Source organism: Lepus europaeus, chromosome 8 (genome assembly GCF_033115175.1).
Source record: "Lepus europaeus isolate LE1 chromosome 8, mLepTim1.pri, whole genome shotgun sequence".
NCBI lineage: Eukaryota > Metazoa > Chordata > Mammalia > Lagomorpha > Leporidae > Lepus > Lepus europaeus.
This window is the reverse complement of record NC_084834.1, coordinates 27,244,027-27,264,537: the sequence shown is the minus strand read 5'-3', so window position 1 is coordinate 27,264,537 and position 20,511 is coordinate 27,244,027. Positions and strand designations below refer to the sequence as shown.

Genomic DNA, 20,511 nt, shown 5'->3' with positions numbered 1-20,511 from the left:
CTCTTTTCCCCAAGCAAGTTAATGTGAACTTGGGAAGGGCAATTAAATTGTCAGAATTAAAAAATTTGTTTTTAACTAGAAGGTAGCCAGAAGTAGAGTCATGGGGCTGGTATTGATCGTCCAAACAGAGAACATCACTCTTCAGGTATTTACTCTGCCACCTTTACACCAGAGGCTTTCCTTCAAATCAAATCAAATCAATCTACGAAAAAGATGGCTTCTACTACTAAAATACATAACTAATCTCCAGGGTCATTTCTACTTAGATGTCTTCCTTTGATAATGATAACATAGTTCATGATGTTGAAGGATTTTGCATTAGTAAATATCCTGTCTTAGTTAAATAATTATAAATAAAAGCAAGGTGTTACAAAATAATATAAAACTGACATACTATCCTCTGGAATACCTATCTTAAAAATTTAAATTTAACATTGATAGTATTTATTCATGTAAAATACATAATTTCCATTGCTTTTTTATATTAATGGCTCTTTAATACATGTATTTGGATTAACTTTCTTTATGTTCCAAAAAGTATTTAAAGATGGAATTTCATGGTTAACAGAATTAAAGTGAATATCAATAATAAATGAATTTATTCAATAAAGCATGAAAAATTAAGCTGTTTGATTATAGACTATATTAGCAAAAGTTACAGTGACATTAAACAATACCATTGCACGATTTATGTATTGCTGCAGAATTACTTACTATTGCTTTATTATTTAAATAAAATATACAGTTTGATCAATTAGAGTTTGTATCTTTTTAAAAAATGTTATATTAAACATGATGCATCACCTTAATTGTAAGACTACTACTGAAGAATCTCCTGTACATTTGGATAGTTTTTTAAAGTATTTATTTCAGACTAATGTTATTATTTCTAATTTTTAGAGTGTTATAAATATTAATCATTATAAGATTAATATAAAATAAAACAGGATGGAATCATGTAAAATGATTAACTTTGTTTTGTTCTTTTCATTTTAAAACGCACAATAAAACACAGATAGCCAACACTGTATTGACCTTTAAATTACTACTTACAGGAATAAGAGTAAAGTGTACTTCTGAACCGGTCAAAAAAGTGTTAAATGATATAAAACATTGCTATTTTAATATCAAATATTACTGTAGATACTTAGCTTAAAATGCTGATAACAATAAAATTATTTCAAAATGTAACATTCAATAATAAATTTAAAAATTAATCATCATTAGGAATCCTGTGACTCCTCAAAATAGTTACATGCACTATTTTTGATAAAATCAGATATTAAATATTGAATTAGATCTACACTAATTTAAATTCAGTCACTAATATTTCTCTCAGAATTAAGAGTTTGCTTATGTGCAATTTCAGAAACAAGTCCTCCTCTTTCAGATGTAAGAGGGACAATTTTTTATAAAAACGCTGTTATTGCCATTCATATATCTCAAACTCACAACACACAGTTAAATGATAGCTTAGAAGACCGAAAAATTATTATTAAATTTAAAACTGTAAGTGTACATGGGAATACCTGGTTGAAAAGGACAAAACTGAAAAAAGGCTGATTTTCTCAATGTAAGTGTCACAAATCAAAAACAAAAACAATAAAAGAAAAAGAAGAAAATATACAATGATACAGTAAGAGGAAAAGAAAAACAAAATGTGACTCTGGTAACCATGGTGGCATATCAAAAAGTAAAGGAAACCTAGAAGCAAAGTGGCCTAATTAATTCTACATCTTATTTTTCCTTCTCCACCTCCTATAGTTGAAGATGTAGGACCCTGAGACTATTATTGCTTTTAGATCACTTTGTTATTGACTATTCTCTGTATGATCATTTATTTTAAAGGACTGATGTCACATTTGGTGTTGTATCTGATGACATATTGTGGACATTTTCTTCTAGAAATGGCTCTTTAAGGCTGAGTGCAAAAGGTTAAACTGCCTGACTGAGGCCAAACCTAAGATTACAGATTTTTAATATAAATTCTTAAATATTCTTATTGAATATAATCTAACACTTACATTAAGTTACACATCATACACATACAAATTATGGTTTAATCATGAACTTCTGCATGTTAAGCTAATACTCTAAAAAAGCAAATAAAAACAATTTTTGCCTTGTTAAAAATAACCAATTTATACTTTGTAAAATAATATTAATTTTAACACAAGGAGGGGGATTTCCCCCTTAATCAGTGTAAGTTACTTGGATTATAAAAATAGTAAAACAGCTACTATCAAAGAAATCATATTATCGAATCCAAAGGACCTTTTCGGTTTTTTCAATTTGCTTATCAGACTTCTGAATAAAGTGAATCCCAGTCAGAGGCATTGTAACAAAAAAAGAAAAACGTTTTGTTAAGCACTGATAACAAGATGATGCAGAATAGGAACATATGAAAATAATGTCTATTCTCTTCTTTCCCAAGCCATCAATCACAACCATCTACAAATCAAGACTCAGAAAGTATACAGGCACTGGGACATTTATTACCATCTTCCCCACTTCATAATCTCATACTAAAATAGCATGGCTGGGAGAAAACCATGGACACGAAACAGAACCTAGAAACCCTATTTGGTTTGTAAATGTTGTCTCTCTAATATTCATGGATTTAAGACAGGCTTCCAGGATTAATTTACTCAAAGCTTAATGTGTCACTTAAGAGGAGAAATAGTTTACCCTCATACTCTGAAACAAAAGGTCATGTTAGGTAAGTTTTGTGTGTGCATCATAATAAATAAACACATTTGACACCATAATTTAATAGGACTCTGTACTAACTATAAAATAATTAACTACCCTTTCTTGGGTGAATAACTATGAAATGTGGACGTGGACCACTTTACAGTACCTTGGAATAAAGAAGTTATACTCTTCATTACCAAGCTACTGTACCTGCTGCTATTGGAAAGGAGTGGTTTATACACTGACCATGTTCCACGGCAGTTTTTAATGTCGCTTCAGGATGTGTCGATCCTAGAGGGTTACGCACAAATCGTCGCCGGCGCCGCAAGTCATCTTCCCAGTAGTCAAGGCGCCAGAACTCACGAGGACGACTACAATGAAACAGAGAAGCCACATATGTTAGCAATTATCAAACAGCGTGGTAGCACTGAATTTCTGCATAAAGCTCTCCTTGTTTGCTCTGCCTTTTTTTTTTTCCCTCCCTTTCCTCTTAATTCTCCCTCCATCTCACACTCCCCTTTCTGCAATCTTTAACTTAGGTATGTCCTTGAAAATAACAATATCACCTCCTAGTCTAAGGAACTCCTTTTCCTTTTCTTGGAAGGTGAAATGAGCACTAAATACATCATTCTGAAATGAATTGCTGACAGTGTGATCAGTTTCCCCACACTCTGGTGGCATGTGCTCCGATTTCAGCCTCATTTCAGCCTCAGCAGGGCACCTTTCTCTGTGGCTGCATTTATAAACCAGAATAGGGAAAAGGCTATTATAAATATGGTATAGCATTACCTATATTAATCAAAGTCTGTCCCCCTTCATTTTTCTTCCTAATTTGTGCCTTTTTGCACAAGGTCAGTAAATCATAGCATGAATTCTTGGTCCAGAAAGTGTTAACTTTAATGAATATCTCAGTTACATGGTTATGTATGTGATAATAAAATATTACTCTGTTTAGATGTGCAGGAATTTAATTAAAATAATCTCTTAAAATATTCATTACATTTAGCCCCTGAGGCTTAGAACAACACAAGAAAATGCATTTCTTTTCCATTTACTGTTTTTAAATAAACCATTCCTGTAGAGTGAAATAGCAATCTATTTTCAAGTAAATCAGACTGGATTTCTGTTTTATGTAGTCTGTTTTTATATTTAATTAAAAACTACATGCTATATGATGTGCAATAATTGCTATATCAAAAACATACTTTTGGAAATGTATTTTTTTTAAAAAAAGGTTAACTTAATTTCTGCGATATTTTCCCCAATTACGTAGATCTTTTATATGGCAATATATAAATGTCAACTTTCTCTCTTGTTAACTAATAATGATCCAGCAGGCAGGAAAACATTTTATACAGAAAATAACAATACGAAATTTTTTAGTTATAGTAAGAAAAAATCTGCTGAATATATGTACTCACTAAAGTTACATAGCATGTTTCAATAATGAAATAAAAAGCACTCATAATCAAAAATGCTGCAGGAATGACTAACACAAAATAAAATCTTACTTGTATTTCATGAACTAATAAAATTGTTACCTGTCAGCTTTGATAAATTAGTAGTCTTGACCAACTGACAGTCCCAAAATACCCGAGTAAAAGTTATCATTATTTTGATGTTTCAATATATTATCTTAAAAATAGGTAAGTATTTCTATCAATTAAAAGGTATCACAGGTTAATAAAACATAGACAACTATCGTATATTATTTAAAGAATTATTTTCAACAAACAGTAGGAATCCAATGCTGTTTTCCGAGAAGGCTGAAGGGCCAATCAGAACATCAAACATTTCCTTTGTTGATTTTGGTAATGCAGGAAGCGGAGGAGAGACAATATAATCAAAATGGACTTCAAAAATTATGTAAGAGTTTGTCTTCAAAACAGAAAATTTAAAAGCCCCCCCCATTCTTTTAATTTGCTTTTCCTCATAGTTTGCAATCTAAATTTTAAATAAAAACCAACACAATAGTATAAGTTAAAGATAAATAAGAAAAAACTACAGAATAAACATATAAGTAAAAGATAACAGTTGTTTGAACTCAGTTCATAAAATAAAATTCTCCTTAGGTGAGAAGGAAAAAGGCAACACACAGATGGCTGTGAGTACAGCTTTGATAGTCATGGAGCTTGGATAGGTACTTCATCATTCTGCCTACCTACATTTATCTGTTAAAATTATTATCAAATATCAGCCAGGATGCAGTCGTGAATCACAGGCTGCTCCTCGTCTTCAGGGGAATGATACAATGAGGGTCTATTCATCAGTGCAGCAATCGGCACAAGTAATTAGTTCCCTAGACTGAGATCTCCTACAAAGCCTATTTCAGTCAGCACCACAAACATATGACGATGTAAAGCTAATGAAAGCTGCTAAAATTTGTTAACCTTTTATGCCATCAATCCTTCTAATACTCTGTGCTTCAATATTATGCAAAGGTGGTAAATTATTAATTTGCCATTCATCCATCCTTCTACATTTCGACTCAAACAACGTCATTCTTCTTGATAAGAATTAAAATTATAAGAGATGTTAAACTGCTATGATAAAATTATCAATAATTAGGCAACAACAGATTCTACTATTATGCAAGTCAAATACAATGGTTATTAAAGCGTGTGCCAATACTTTTTATTATTCAGCAGAAAAACCACAGTAATTATAAAATCACACAGAAATTATCAAGTAACTCAAAGATAGTATCTATAAGAATAAAAGCCAAAATTAGAAGGAAACAGAACTATAACATTTATTTTTGTATTCACTGACATTAACAAAATTTAAATGGCCAAAATGGGACGTCTGGCTGAAACAAAAACACTAATACATCCAGAATTGAGAACTAGTTCACAGTACAAAGTGTTTTAAGGTCATTTATGTTAACTATCTGCATTCTGTCTTCAGATATGAATTCTATCAAAAAACTTAAAGATACTTAGATGAATGAAATCCAAAGAGAATAAAGAACTTTATATCTCAATATTATAATATTTACAAGCTCCTAAAGCTATATCACTTGAAGACCATCTCCTCAACACAATCCTGTTGCAACAATTAAAAATAATTTGAATACAATGCAAATATCACTTATTTTGGGTCACATATCTAGAGAGGATTATAAAAATCACCTAAAGAGGCAAACAGCTGTAAAAAAAATGTTTTTTGAGTCTTTTCGTATAAAGCACTGCTCCAGGTGATTTAGAATACAAAGCCCTGAAGGCATTCACTTATGATTGAACAGCTAGCTATTAGTTTCAATTTGAAAAAACAGCATTTATCATCCACTTTCTGATTGTGACAGTAAAACATATTCTTTGGAGGAAAAACAAAAATCACACCCCTCCCCCCCTTTTTTTTTCAGATGAGGGCAATTACAAGCATGTTTAAAGTCCTTTACAAAGTAACAGACCTGGATCCAAAAGTCCACTGTTTTCCTAACTCTGCTCCCCTCCCATATGTACCCTGAATATACAGGTTTACCACCAAAACATATAGACACTTTTTCATTTTAGAACAGTTGTTTGTTTATTTTTAATATATTTATTTATTTAAAAGGCAGAGTGACAGGGAAACAGGATGACCCCACCAATTGCCAAGGTCTGGACCAGGCCTAAGCCTAGAGTCAAAAACTCTCCAGGTCTCCTGTGGTGGTGGTAGGCACTCAAATACTTGAGAATTCAACTGCTGCCTCCTAGGCACATGAAGAGGAAGCTGAATGGGAAGCAGAATAGCCAGGACTCAACCAACACACCCCAGTATAGGGGTGTGGGGGTCGCAAGTGGTAACTTAACACATTGCTCCATGATGCCTGTCCCTTTAGGACAGCTTTATAAAGAGGAATGTGTAGGTTTTGATAATCAATTTACCATAAGTTTTGATTATCCATTTAAATACTTCACTCTCACTTAAGAAATATTGTTCCCCCCTCTCAACTCCAACAGCCTCATTTATGGAAAGATAAGAAACTGGTAAATTTAGCATAGGGATCCAACTGTCTTTACAGTAAGTTATAAATTAATTGAAGTGATCAGAAAAATTAAAAAGACTTCAAGTGTTCAGAAGCAGATAGTTGATCAAATATAAGCAAGGAAAAGATTAAAAAAAAAACCACTCATTTTGAAACTTCAGAAATCTATATATCTACATAACTCTATACCTATATGTTTATATATTTGCATCTATAGAAAATAATGGTATTAGTATCTCCTGACACCACATTCTATATTCATTTCCAGTAAGTTCCCAAAAAGTATTCAAATTAAGGATGTAAGCCTAAGTTCTGTATGATCTGGAAATATTTACTATTTCCTTTAGAAGACCTGATGCCTTCTCTATAAATACACTGCACTGAGGTGTCTTTTTAGAACACAATCTCTAAGGACTAAAATCTTTCATTATAGGGAAACAAGTGTCTTTAAAAAGTTGTGCATACTATCAAATGTTCTAATCTTTCTAATTTCTTTAATTTTTATTTTTCCACTCTTTTGCCTAATTTCAAAGCTTGAGGATAAAATTACAAGGTAAGTCTAGTGGACTTTTCCAGGGATACATCATGTAATTATCTTTCTACTTTTTAAAAACATACACTGATGAGTCTGTATACACACACCTTTAATATATCATCACAACCTACATAAAATATTAAAAAACACCATTTTAATATACTGAACATATTTTTTTTTGTTTTACAGACAGACTGTTGCAATCTTAGAAGGAAAGATAATTCAAGCATCAATAGACAGGTACACTGTGATTAGTGAGATGATTAGGTTAAACAAATGACTAAGAATGAACCAAACAGTAAGCAGCTGGACAAAGTTGTAGTACTAGAGAATCAATAAATAAGGTAAGATTCACATTCTTTTTTTTATTTTATTTTTTTCACACTCTTTTTATAATAGTTGAATGATGCAACTATAAATAATCTATTATTTTCAAATGTAAATTATAATCATTTTTAAAGTTTAGTTTTCTTCAAAGAAAATATGGCAAGACAATTAACATTGTATGGACAGAATCTCTAACATAAAATATTTTCTTTTTTTTAAGATTTATTTATTTATTTGAAAGTCAGAGTTACACAGAGAGAGGAGAGGCAGAGAGAGAGAGAGAGAGAGAGAGAGATCTTCCATCTGCTGGTTCACTCCCCAATTGGCCTCATCGGCCAAAGCTGCACCAATCTGAAGCCAGGAGTCAGGAGCTTCTTCTGGGTCTCCCTAGTGGATGCAGGGCCCAAGGACTTGAGCCATCTTCTACTGCTTTCCCAGGCCATAGCAGAAATCTGGATGGGATGTGGAGCAGCTGGGACTCAAACCGGCTCCCATATGGGATACCTGTGCTTTAGGCCAGGGTGTTAACCTGCTGCACCAGAGCGCCAGCCCCATAAAATATTTTCTAATAACAATTATTGACTATTTACCTTAAGCCAGCTGCTAGGAATACAAGGATTATTAAGTGCTATCTCTGGTCTTATGGAAGAGACAGATGTGAAAAAAAATAAGAATTCAAAGGTGGGTTTTGCGGTGCAGTGGGTTAAGCCTTCAATTAGGATGCTCACATTTCTTACAGGAGTACCTGGGATTGAGTCCCACCTCCATTTCCAGTCCAGCTTCCTGCTAATGTATACTCTGAGAGCAGCAATTGATGATTCAAATACTTGAGTCTCTGCCACTTTGTGGGAGACCTGGATGAAGTTCTTGGCTCCTGGATTTGGCCTGGCCCAGTCCAGGCTGCTGTGGGTATTTGGAGAGTGAATCAGTAGATAAAAGGTAGATTAACTGATCTCTCTCTCTCTCTCTCTCTGTCTCTCTCCCTCCCTCTCTCCCTCTCTCCCTCTCTCTCTTCCTTTCTCTGCTGCTCTTTCAAATAAATAAACTTTTAAGAAAGAGAATTTCTAACAATACGCATGATTAGCTGCACAACTCCAGGAGGCACTCTTCACAGTGCACTGGTATAAATGGTGTGGCCTAGAGTTTACAATGCTCATTCTGCACTGCTATGTGCCATAGCCCTAGTGCTATGAGAACACTACTTTTTCTATCACCCATACAATATTTAGGCTGCTTTCTTTCTCTCCCAAAGATTAATCTAAACTGGGGGACAGAGAACAGAACAAAGCCCTCAGACACTATCAATAGCAATCACACAGTATTTTCTGCTGCAGCAAAAAGTGGTCAAGCCATGAAGAGGTTTAGTATTAAAAAACAGGCAGAATTTAAAAAATAATAAAAATAAGTACAGAAGAAAAATATTAGCATTTATTTCATTAAAGTCATTAGTCTACATTGTTTTATTCAACTAGATTTTTTGATATTTTATTAAAGTGGAATGGTTATTCAAACAATGTTAACTACTGCAGTAAATAGTTGTTATGTAAATATCCCAATTATTCTATAACCTAAAAGAACTGGTACCTATTGTGAAATGTGTCAGATATATGTATGTCTGTCATCTCCCTGGTTTTAGTGTCATTTTATTGTAACTTAGATCTGTCAATAAAAGAATGCTAGTTTTGGAAAGAAAAACTGTCACAATGCAATCACACTGGAAAAATTTCCCATCTTCCATCTCACCCACTTTCCTGTGACAATACCTGATAAATCTTGATGACCTTAACAGAAGTCCGCAATAAATTCTTCTAGCTATAGCATAGTTCTAAATCCCACAACATTTTAGCACTTCATATTTTGTTCTTAAATTTTTATATTACTTGCTTTTATTTTTTAACTCCTACATCTTCCTAGCTTTTTATTTTTAGATTAAAAATTCATGCTAGACATTAGCTACAAGTTAAATAAATGGTAACCCCTTAAAAGCAGTAAACATTTTCAGCATACTGTCAGCTTGAAGATAAAACTGCATAAGTTCTAGAAAGGATTCACTTTGTGTATAAATCTTGGTGAAATAATGTTGAGGTACTAGAGGGAATAATATCATGTAAGGATGCTTTATCTCATGAACTGAAACCTATGGTGCCTTCATGCAGATAGACAGGAGGAATAGTAACTGAAACAGTAACCTCTGTTTAGTAAATACCAACTATAAATCAAATCCAGGTGATCTATGCACTATACTGTCTTAATGAAAAAGACAAAGAAAATAAACAATGACAAAGAAACCCCTTCCATTGTTTCTAATCAAGCAGAAGAGACATTTTGTAAAGCAGAATTCTGTATTTTTTCAGGTCTGACATGGAGGAGTCCACATTACATTGAGGCACTGGAGTGTCATTTATTTTATGTAATTATGTAAAATTGTTTTATTTAGTTATGAATTTCTGCAGAGTATTAGTCTCTGTGTGTCTCTATTTGCTTTTTTGGAAACGTCCAGATATCCATCTGCTATTAATTGTTACTTACGAAATTTTACAAAAATAATTTTGCAACCAAGCCAAAGCCAATTATTTGAGAAATGATCTCAAGTTTTTCCTCATTGCTGTTAGACTGTTAACCATTCATTTATTTGTTCACTTAGCCTTTTTACCAAGGACTAAGTTACAAGAAAAATCAAAATATACTACTAATTATACCACTGATTAAAACTCTAACAAAAGACAACTAGAAAAAAATATTAAAACAAATAGGTATGAGAAGAATTAAAATTCACCTCAGTAGCCATACCCTTCAGACAAAAATGATATACTTTCTCCAAAAATCTAATTAAAAAAATTCACCAAATATAACATTGTTGAGTGCCAACCATGTACTAGACTGTGGTACATATAAATGACTTATGGTGAGCTCGAACTCGGCCTTGAATGCTTTTATGGCATAATATGAATAAAAAAATTATTAAATGGCAAAAATGCCACAGCAAAATAGATAATACTTATTGCTTTAGTCTACTCTATGCTAGCCATTGTGCTTTTTTACATACATTATCACCAAGCCTCAGTAACTCTTCCATGCATAAGCAAGCACCTATTATTCTCATTTAAAGATAAATAAATTGGCTTAACCCACTGGAATAAATAATCAGAAGGTATTGGCTTCTAAGTCAAGTAGTTTTTCAGTACACAGTATTTCCTCTAGAATATATTGTTCACTACTATTGTAGCTATGACCCAAGTATTAATTAATATGAAGGCTGAGGATTTCATTAAGATTTCAATGAGAATCTGTTTTGTAAGTTTCATGAGGACAAGAGTTTGTGTTCATCTAGTTCACTGACCAAGCATCACAACTGTTACAAAGAAGACACTTAATATGCTTGTAAAGAATCAATTACAGAATGAAACTTAAATGATAAATAGAAATCTGTTGGACAAAATGTTAAAGGTGTTATAAACTGAAACAGACTTATTACCTAAGGAAGTTCACAAGAGAAACATTACAACAAATCAGCCTCAAAATGGCAAGAGCTAAGCAGTAAACACAAGTTTAGAATCAGATTTCCTTCTTTAAATAAACATTCCTATTCTTTAATTTTTTATTTTTTAAAGATTTATTTTATTCATTTATTTGAAAGGCAGAGTTACAGACAGAAGGAGGGACAGAGCTATCTTCCATCTGCTGGTTCACTCCCCAGATGGCCACAATAAACAGCCAGGGGTGGGCCAGGCCAAAGTCAGGAACTCTATCTGGGTCTCCCACAAGGGTAGCAGGGGCCCAAGCATTTGGGCAATCCTCCTGCTGCTCTCGCAGGTGCATTGGCAGGGAACTGGATCAGAAGTATAGCAGTCAGGACTTGAACTGGTGCCCACATGGGCTACCGGCAGTGCAGGCTGCAGTTTAACCTGCCGTGCCACAGCACCAGCAGATCAGATTTCTAAAGGCTGGACATGGTTCACTAAAATAACTACCTTTAAATTTTAGAGTAAACAGAAACAACCCCAAGCTTTCACAGTAGACCCTAAAAATGATCAGCTTTGTATGTTACATGGCAGCAACAAGGAGACCTGGACTAAGGCAGAGCAGATGGAGCCTGGGGATTAAGATTTGAACAACTTATATAAAGTAGGATAGATAAGACTTCACACTGAATATAGGAAGGGAGGAAGAAAGAGATAACGAGAATAAAATCCAGGATCCAGAAGAATGGGAAGTAAGACAATAAAGATGTAATTTAACTAAAATGAATGTGGTTGGAGAGAATAATGAAATCCAAGATGCCTAAAAACATCCTGACAGGTATATTTAGACGACAGCAACATAATTCTTGAAAGACCCACACTACAAATACAAAATTGGGAGACCAAGCAGCCCTAGGAGTCTGTGAATTTAGACATTCATTAACAAAAAGTTACTAAATATTTAAGATAAGGTAACTATTATGGTAAAACTAGGGGAAAGTATATTCAAAGGAAACAGAAAAGGTGAGGATGAAATCTGGAAAATGCCAATGTCTAAGAAACTGAAGGAGAAGAAAGGATCAATGAAAGAAAAAGTGAAGGAAGTGCCTGTTCCTCACAGTAAGATAATGAGAATCCAAATAGAATGGTGCCAAAAAAGACAAGTAAACAAAGATTTTTAAGAGCAGTGAGTGGGCACCAATATTTAATTCTGCTTGACTATATCCAAAAGGACAAAAAAATGAAAAGGAAGATTTATGTGTAATTTATTGTTTTAACAGTTTTATGAAATCTAACTTATACATCATAAACTGCACCTATTTAAAGTATATAATTCAATGCTTTTAGTTTGTTGACTAAATCACACAATCATTGCCATATTCTAACTTTATAATATTCTTATCACCCTAAGAGAAACCCCTTACCCATCACCAGGCATTCCTTACTCCCCCTTCATCTGAACCCTACTTTCTCTACATTTTAAAACTCTTTGGGACATTTTATATAAATGGAACCATATAATACGTAGAATTCATGATTTGTTTTCTTAGTATAATGTTTTTGAGGTCATCCATGTTGTGGTATGTATCACTATTTCATACTTCTTTACTGCTGAAAAACATTTCACTGTTTGTATATATTGTGTTTTATTTATGCTTACTATGTTTTATTTAAGATTCATTTTTTATTTATTTGAAAGCCAAAGTTTCAGAGGGCGAGGGCGAGAGCTTTACCCACTATACCACAAGTTTAAGGATGACCAAGTAGTTAAGAAGGTCCAGCTGAGACTGGAAACAATTCATCTAGTGTAGCATTAATCAATACAGTTGTATGATTCCCCTTTCTCCCCCAACATACTGAGTAATCCAGGAGTAGGAGTAAAACGAGAACTCACTAGATTCATTCAAGAATGAGAACTGATTTGGTTAGCAGATTAAAAGCAGGAAGATTTAAGGAAAGTGATTAGGTTACTGAGAATGTTTATAATGGGTAAGGGTGACAAAACCGTGATCTCTCTGTACCTCAATAAAATAGAGCTAGGCACTACTGAAATATGTTTCAGTACAATGGATCTCACATATGATGGTGGTCCTTTAGGAGTATATAGTCTAGTGATGTTGCAGCCATCTTAGTCTGGGTGAGCACACTCTATGATACATGCACAACAAAATCACCGAATGCTACATTTCTTAGAATACAGCTTCATTGTTAAGTGACCCAGCACTGAATAATTAGGCGATACTACACACTTACACATTGGGAAACCAAATTTATTCTGCTTATTGAACTACTTAATACTGATGATAATCAATTTAACTGGCTTGTGAACTAGGGTGTATTTGGTTTTCCAATGATGTTAACTTGTATTAAAACATGACTAGAAGGAAACAATAGAGGGTTTTATTATACTTGAAGCCTTCCTTCAGTCTTCAAGCTACGGGATCACTATGCAGGAGCTGGGGACAGGGATAAACAGTTGGAAAATATGCATACAGAGAATTCTCTGAAGTCACAGGGAGTCAGGTTCTCATCTTCTGAGAAGACTGTACACATGACCTCATTTAATTCTTAAAACAACCCTGTAAGTTGGGAATTTATCTCCTACTTAACAGGTGAAGTAAAAGGTTAAGAAGTCATTTAGCGAGGCTGGTGCCGTGGCTCACTTGGTTAATCCTCCACCTGCGGTGCCGGCATCCCATATGGGCGCTGGGTTCTAGTCCCAGTTGCTCCTCTTGCAGTCCAGCTCTCTGCTGTGGCCCGGGAAGGCAGTGGAGGATGGCCCAAGTGGTTGGGCCCCTGCACCCACATGGGAGACCAGGAAGAAGCACCTGGCTCCTGGCTTCGGATTGGCGTAGCTCCGACTGTAGCTGCCATTTGGGAGTGTGGGGGGTGGTGAACCAACGGAAGGGGAAGGAAGACCTTTCTCTCTGTCTCTCTCTCTCTCACTGTCTAACTCTGTCTAAAAATAAAAGTCATTTAGCCTCTAAGAAACAGCTAGATCCTCCCAACTAAACTTCTCATTAATAAAATCATCCAAATTTTCATATTAGGATAAAATACTCATTATGATGGTTTATGGTACTGGTATGAGTTTACACATGGCTTTTATAAAGTGACAGGTCTGAATAGGATCCACTTTTTTCCATAAATCATATGAAAAACTGTCAGCAAACAGACCAAAAGGAACAATTATAAAATTAATAATTTCTTTCAGCATTAATAGAACCCAAAATTGAAATAGCAAAGTTATTGGATGAATGAAGAGAGGAGTTACAAAGCTCTGTTGCTTTTCAACAGATTAGAAAATCAAAATAAATACCAAGTACTGTGTCATGCAGGTCAGCATTTGTGATTGAGTAACTTAGGAGCTATTAATGTTCACTGAATTTTTCCAGTGAGTCTCATCAGTTGCCCCAAATCTAGGAGAACTAGATGCTTGATAAGCATTCTACGTGAAGCAATTTCATATCAAAGAACCACTTCTCTGGAATTTAGAACCTTCATTTCTCAAATTTAGGCTCTATATCATATTTTAATTGTTATTTTATTGTTAAGACATAATATGGAAAGAAAGAAAAAGCAAGAGTGTCACCCTCCTGAATATGACACTTTTATCTTTAAATACTTTCAAGGAAACAATCCAACATAATCCCATACTTCCTGCCTTTATTCCAAAACTCTGGAAAATGCTGAGAGCAAATCATTGATTTTACCTAGCATAAAGGAAAAAAAAATATATATATATATATAGTGTGCTCTGCAACCTAGATAAATTAAAGAACTAGCAAAAAGTATGTGCCCCTTACCCACAGGGGGAAACAGGCTTATTATGTTACACTTCCAGGTTTCCAAGACAGTTGGAAGCCAGTTCTCTGAATAGCTGCTGTCATCTCCGAGAAACTGTCTAGTACTTTCAATTTTGAAGCAATTATTAACATTCTGAAGTGATTTACTTTCGTCTTTCTCTTTGCTACATTTCATTTGTTCTGCTTCTTAATGACCAGTTTTGCATTGGCCTAAATATATTCATTTACAAATATTTTCTGAGTACCCACTACTAATTGGAAAGCCCTGGTTGAGGCGCTATAAGATTTATTCAAATAAGGAAAATAATAATTTTTCTGCAATCTTCAGGCATTTACCATCTAACAAATGAGAGAAAAAATTACCCAGGATTATATGGCATAAAATCCCAGCCACAGAAGAGTAAACATTCAAAGCTACAGAAATGCAAAGAAAGGAGTGATGGCATCTGTTTTAAAAAGATCAGGAAACACTTTAAGCAGCAAGATATTTTTGAGAAAGATCCTTTAAGAGGTCAAATTTCAGTTCCTGCACAAAGAAGATGGCATTGTAGGCTTTTCAGAGAGTAAAAGTACAGAGATCAAAAACCTAGAATCAGTCTTGTTTAGTTGGTCCAGTAGGAAATGATCTATGAAAAGACAGGTTGGGGTCATACCATAGAGGGCTAGGAATGGAAAACTAATAAGCTTGTACTATACTCATTCACTCACTTAATCATTTAATCAACAAACACTTATTGAAGACCAGCAATGCACAAGGACCTGTGCCAGAAACCAGAGATTTAGTTATTTAGTGATCAAGTACCACTATCCTCAACGATTTCACAGGGCAAGAGGGAAAGATGTACGAAGAGACAATTGTTAAGTTATGCAAAAGTTACTCTACTCTAGGAACACAAAGTAACAGAAGGCGTCTCACAAAGCAGTAACCCACAAAAGGAGTAAAAGTTGACAGATGTGAGCCAGGAGAATGAGAAAAGGAAAAGCACTTTTTCTTAGGGAGCAGCATGAGCAATGCCAAAGAAGTAAGAAACAATTGAGTATAAGCCAAAGTGAGGTGTGTCCAGAATTTCTGCAACGTATAGAGCAAGAAGTGGCCAAACAAGAGGTTACAGAAATAGGCAGGGGCCAGATCATGAAGAACTGTGTAGAGTCTGCTGTTGGTTACAAATCTAAGTGTGATTTATTTGAAGCCTGACCACAGGCAATTATAAAGGCATCAACTGGCAGGCCTCAAGGGGGAAAACTGTCCTCCCCACATCAGACTTGGACAGGCAGTTACCTGCAGAACCTGGAGAGAGCCCCAGTCAAGGTCTCCAGGCCCTCTGCCCAGTCATGCTCTTTGCATATTTACATTCCCAGCCTTGACGACTTCATTCCTAGATCACTTTATCTGAAGCCGTGAGCCATGCTTCTTTACAAGCACTTCTGCCAAAGTCTCTTTACTGGAGAGGAAGGAAAAACCCTGAAGACACTGTTCTGTATTTTGATTCATTCTAGTCCAAGAACGTCTGCCAAGATCGCCCTCCAACCTCAGGATCCATAACTAGTTTCAGACTCCCTCACCAATCAGGTGACCCTCACACCCATGCTGCTCTGCACAGACTGTTAACAGGTGTGCCACGCCATGGGGAGAGCTGGGAATGGACAGTCAGCTCCTTCATCCAGTTTTAGACTGTTGCCTACAGCATCACAGTAAATAACTGAAGGTGGAATCTTTCATTTTTGGCTTGTTGTTTTCATCAATTACTCCTACACCTAAGAGCTGAACTCTCTTTCTCTAAGATCAGTCCATGTCAGGCTAAGGAGTTGGGTTTTATCCTATAGCAATGGGGAGGTCTTGAAGAATGTTAAATAAATAGGGTATTGTAACTATAAAACAATACCTCTGTGAAAAACATAAAAATTGATTACAAAGAAATATTTGAAAGGAGAACATAAGCACAAAGGTTATTAGAATGATCTGAGAAAAATGTAATAAAGGTGTCCAGTGTTAATTTTTAAATTTTCTATTTTTCTGATGTATTCTGTATTATTCTATCATTATATATTATATTATTATATAGTATTAAAAGTTGCCAGAAATCCTCTGTAATACAAGGTGGGCAGTAAATACAAATGAGTAAGGGCATGAAAGAAAAATTCAAGGATATAAGGCAATTTGTTGACAATAAAATGGGTTCTAAAGCACATAACATACAAAGCCGATTAAACCTCACATGGAGTAAAACAGACCTAGAACTGAATTGCAGATATCAAAGTGCTTAGGCTAACAGTGGACAGGAAGGGTGAAGAGATGCTACATCACTTCTGCACAGACATGATATTCAAGTCCTCTGCCCACACTGCACTGACCTGACCTTACCCAGCCACATACCTATCCCCACCTTTAAGGAAAATGTGGGCCCTGGCCTCGAGTCACTTTTTCCTCAGAAAAAGTCCTGTTTTATTTCGAGGACTGATCCACTGTAATCACTGAACCCACTTTGAATTACAGACTCCTGGGTGGCAGGAGTCCAACCCCTTGGACAATCCTCCACTGCTTTTCCCAGGCCATTAGCAGGGAGATGGATTGGAAGTGGAGTAGCTGGGACATGAACCACCGTCCATATGGGATGCTGGTATCATTGGTGGTGGCTCTACCTGATATGCTACAATGCGAGCTCCACCTGGAGATACTTCTAAGCAACAACTTTCCACTACAGAAAGAAACATGAAGCTAAGAATCAGCCATATAATACACATTGACAAAATGTTTCATAGAGAAATTAAAACAGAAAAGAGGAATCGAAAATGTCAGGAAAATTATAAGGGACATTAAATAAGATGATTAGGGAAGGGTTCTGTGGGAAGGCAACATCTGAGCAAAGACTTACAGGAGGTGGAGCCATCAGTTATGTGGATACTGTAGAGAAGAGAATTGCAGGCAGGGACAACTGTGATGCAAAGGCTCAGAGGAAGACACATTTGGTGATTCCATGGGACACGAAGGAGGTCATTTTGCATAAAGTTTTACAGTAAGTAGAAATTAATAAATTACTAATAAGGCCAAATGGTCTAAGATCTCATAAGAATTTGATTTTTGGTCTCTGTGAGACGAGGCATTTGAAGATGTTAATTTGAAGATGGACTGCCATGATCTGACTTACACTTTAAGGGATTACTCTGGCTGCTTTAAGAGTCTGGATGTGGGTGGGGAGGGCTGTGTCAGAAACAGGCCAGTTTGCAGACATCTGCAGTAATCCAGGAGAGAGAGGATGATGTCCAAGAACAAGCAGAAGCTCTGATAGAGAGAATCATTGAATTCTGGATATATTTTGAAGGCTAGAGTGTGACAGTAGAGGCAATGATATTATAAGGATTGGAATCCGAGAAACCAAAAGAATACAATTGATAGATGTGAGAGGAATAGGGTTTGTAAAAGAATGTGTGATATTTGTTTTTTTGCTTTTGTTTTGGAAGTAAGAGAGTCACAGAGAGACACACAGAGACAGAAACAGCTTTCATTACTGATTCACTCCCCATATGTCTGCAAATGCCAAGGCTGTGTCCATGCTGAAGCTACGAGCTCAATCCAAGTCTCCGACGTGAATAGCAAGAGCCTAATTACTTCAGCCATTCACTCCTGCCTCTCAGGAGACATTATATGTTAGCAGGGAGCTAGAGTCAGGAACCAGAGCCAGGAATTGAACCCAGGTATTCCAATATGGGACATGGGTCTCTTAACTGATAAAGTAAATATCTGCTGCTGAAATTTGATTTTAAACATGTTTTATTTGAGGTATGTATTAGAAATGTGGTAGACCAAACTACTTAGCATACTCTCTTTCCTTTTTTTATAGACACATAGATAGACCATGGTTTCCTGATCTTTGCAATTAAGTATGGTTTTATGAATGCATTCTAGCCAATGACTAAGTGTAAGTTATCTGAGGAACTTTGAAGTGTTGTCCACAAAACTTTTTTAGAAACAATTGCCCATGCTCTTTTCCCTACTACTGATGAAGATGAATGTGGCAGACTCCAAGCCAAGAATTAAAGACAGAGGAGCTAGAAAAGAAGAAATCATCTAACAGAAACATGTTTCGTAACTTATATGAGAAAGAAGTAAAGTTCTATTACAATCAGTGACTAACTGAGATTCTGGAATTTATCCATTGAAGCAGTTTGCACTGCCCAAACCAACAGAGACAGCCAGGCATAAAGAACCTGACAGAATGTATAATTTGGCAGTGATAGGAGGATATAATTTACAAAATATAGGTGTAGACTGGCTAAGATATTCAAGGAAGTGAGCAGAGCCAGAAAAGAAAAGAAGAAACACAGGGGCCAGTGTTTTGTGACACACCAGATTAAGCCACTGCCTATAACACAAGCATCTCGTATGAGCCTCAGCTTAAGTGACAGCTGCTCCACTTACAATCCAGCTCCCTGTTAATGAGCCTGGAAAAGCAATGGAGGATGGTCCAAGTCCCTGGGCCCCTGCAACCTCATGGGACACTCAGATGAAGCTCCTGGCTCCTGGCTTCAGCCTGGCACAGCCCTGGCCTTTGCAGCCATTTGGAGAGTGAACCAGAGGATGGAAGATCCTCCCTCCCTCCCTCTCTCTCTCTCTTTCTTTCTCTCTCTCTCTCTGTAACTTTTGCCTTTCAAATATATAAAATAAATCTTTTTCTTCTAAGAAAAGTGGATAGGGGCTGGCGCTCTGGCAGAGCAGGTAAAGCTGCCATCTGCAGTGCCAGCATCCCATGTGGGTACTAGTTCAAGTCCCAGCTGCTCCACTTCCGATCCAGCTCTCTGCTATGGCTTGGGAACTGTTACAGAAGACTGCCTAAGTGCTTTAGCCCCTTCATCCATGTGGGAGACTCAGAAGAAGCTCCTGGCTCCTATTGGCCCACCTCTGGCCCTTGTAGCCATTTGGGGAGTGAAACAGCGGATGGAAGATCTCTGTTTCTCTCCCCCTCTGCCCTCTGCCTCTCTGTAACTCTGCCTTTCAAATAAATAAAGAAATTTTTTTTAAAATGGATAATAAGTAGCACTACTAATTCAGACTACTTAATGTACATGTCATAGCTTTTGTACATTCTAAATGAAACACTTAGAATCCATAAAGGGTACCAATTTTGTTCTAAAACTTCTTTGCCATAGCTGTTAAAACTTGTCTCTTAATCACATTAGAATGCTAACACACTAAAATACACTGTTGGAAGATTCTGGTAGTTTGCATTCTTGCCTGTAAATTCATATAATCATATAATTATTGTAGCTAAAAATTTACCTTCCAAGATTCTGTTTAATTCATTTGGTTCTATGTGCTATGATAGGTATACAGCATCAAGCAAACAGACAAAGCACTATTCTCATATTGCTTACCTAGTTATGTATCAGAATGATTATCTCTTCCAAAAAAGATCTTGCCACAGAAAAAAGTCACTTTTAATTAAATGCAGATTATGCAGGCTAATAGAAATATAAATGAAATGTAGAAATGTTCCAAAGCAATCATGAGATTCACAAGGAATCTTTTCAGGAGGAAATAGGAAAATTAAGTTATTTGAGTTGTAGCTCTCCCCTTTCCTAAACTTTAAGAAAGTGACTGATTGAAAAAAGAAGTCTTGGGGTCGATGCTGTGGTGTATTACATTAAGCCTCTGCCTGCTGCACCAGTATCATATATGGATGCTTGTTCAAGTCCTGGCTGCTCCACTTCCAATCCAGTTCC

At 35.7% G+C, this 20,511-nt stretch overlaps 1 protein-coding gene across 5 annotated transcripts in view; it reads right to left on the bottom strand.

Moving 5' to 3' along the window:
- The window catches only part of LRBA (LPS responsive beige-like anchor protein), a 730,178-nt gene that overhangs the window by 302,943 nt on the left and 406,724 nt on the right, over window positions 1–20,511 (bottom strand). For all 5 annotated transcript variants that reach the window (XM_062199509.1, XM_062199506.1, XM_062199510.1 and 2 more), the window contains exon 38: window positions 2,941–3,065. In XM_062199509.1, the coding sequence (XP_062055493.1) occupies window positions 2,941–3,065 (125 nt within the window). The remainder of the gene's footprint in view (window positions 1–2,940; window positions 3,066–20,511) is intronic.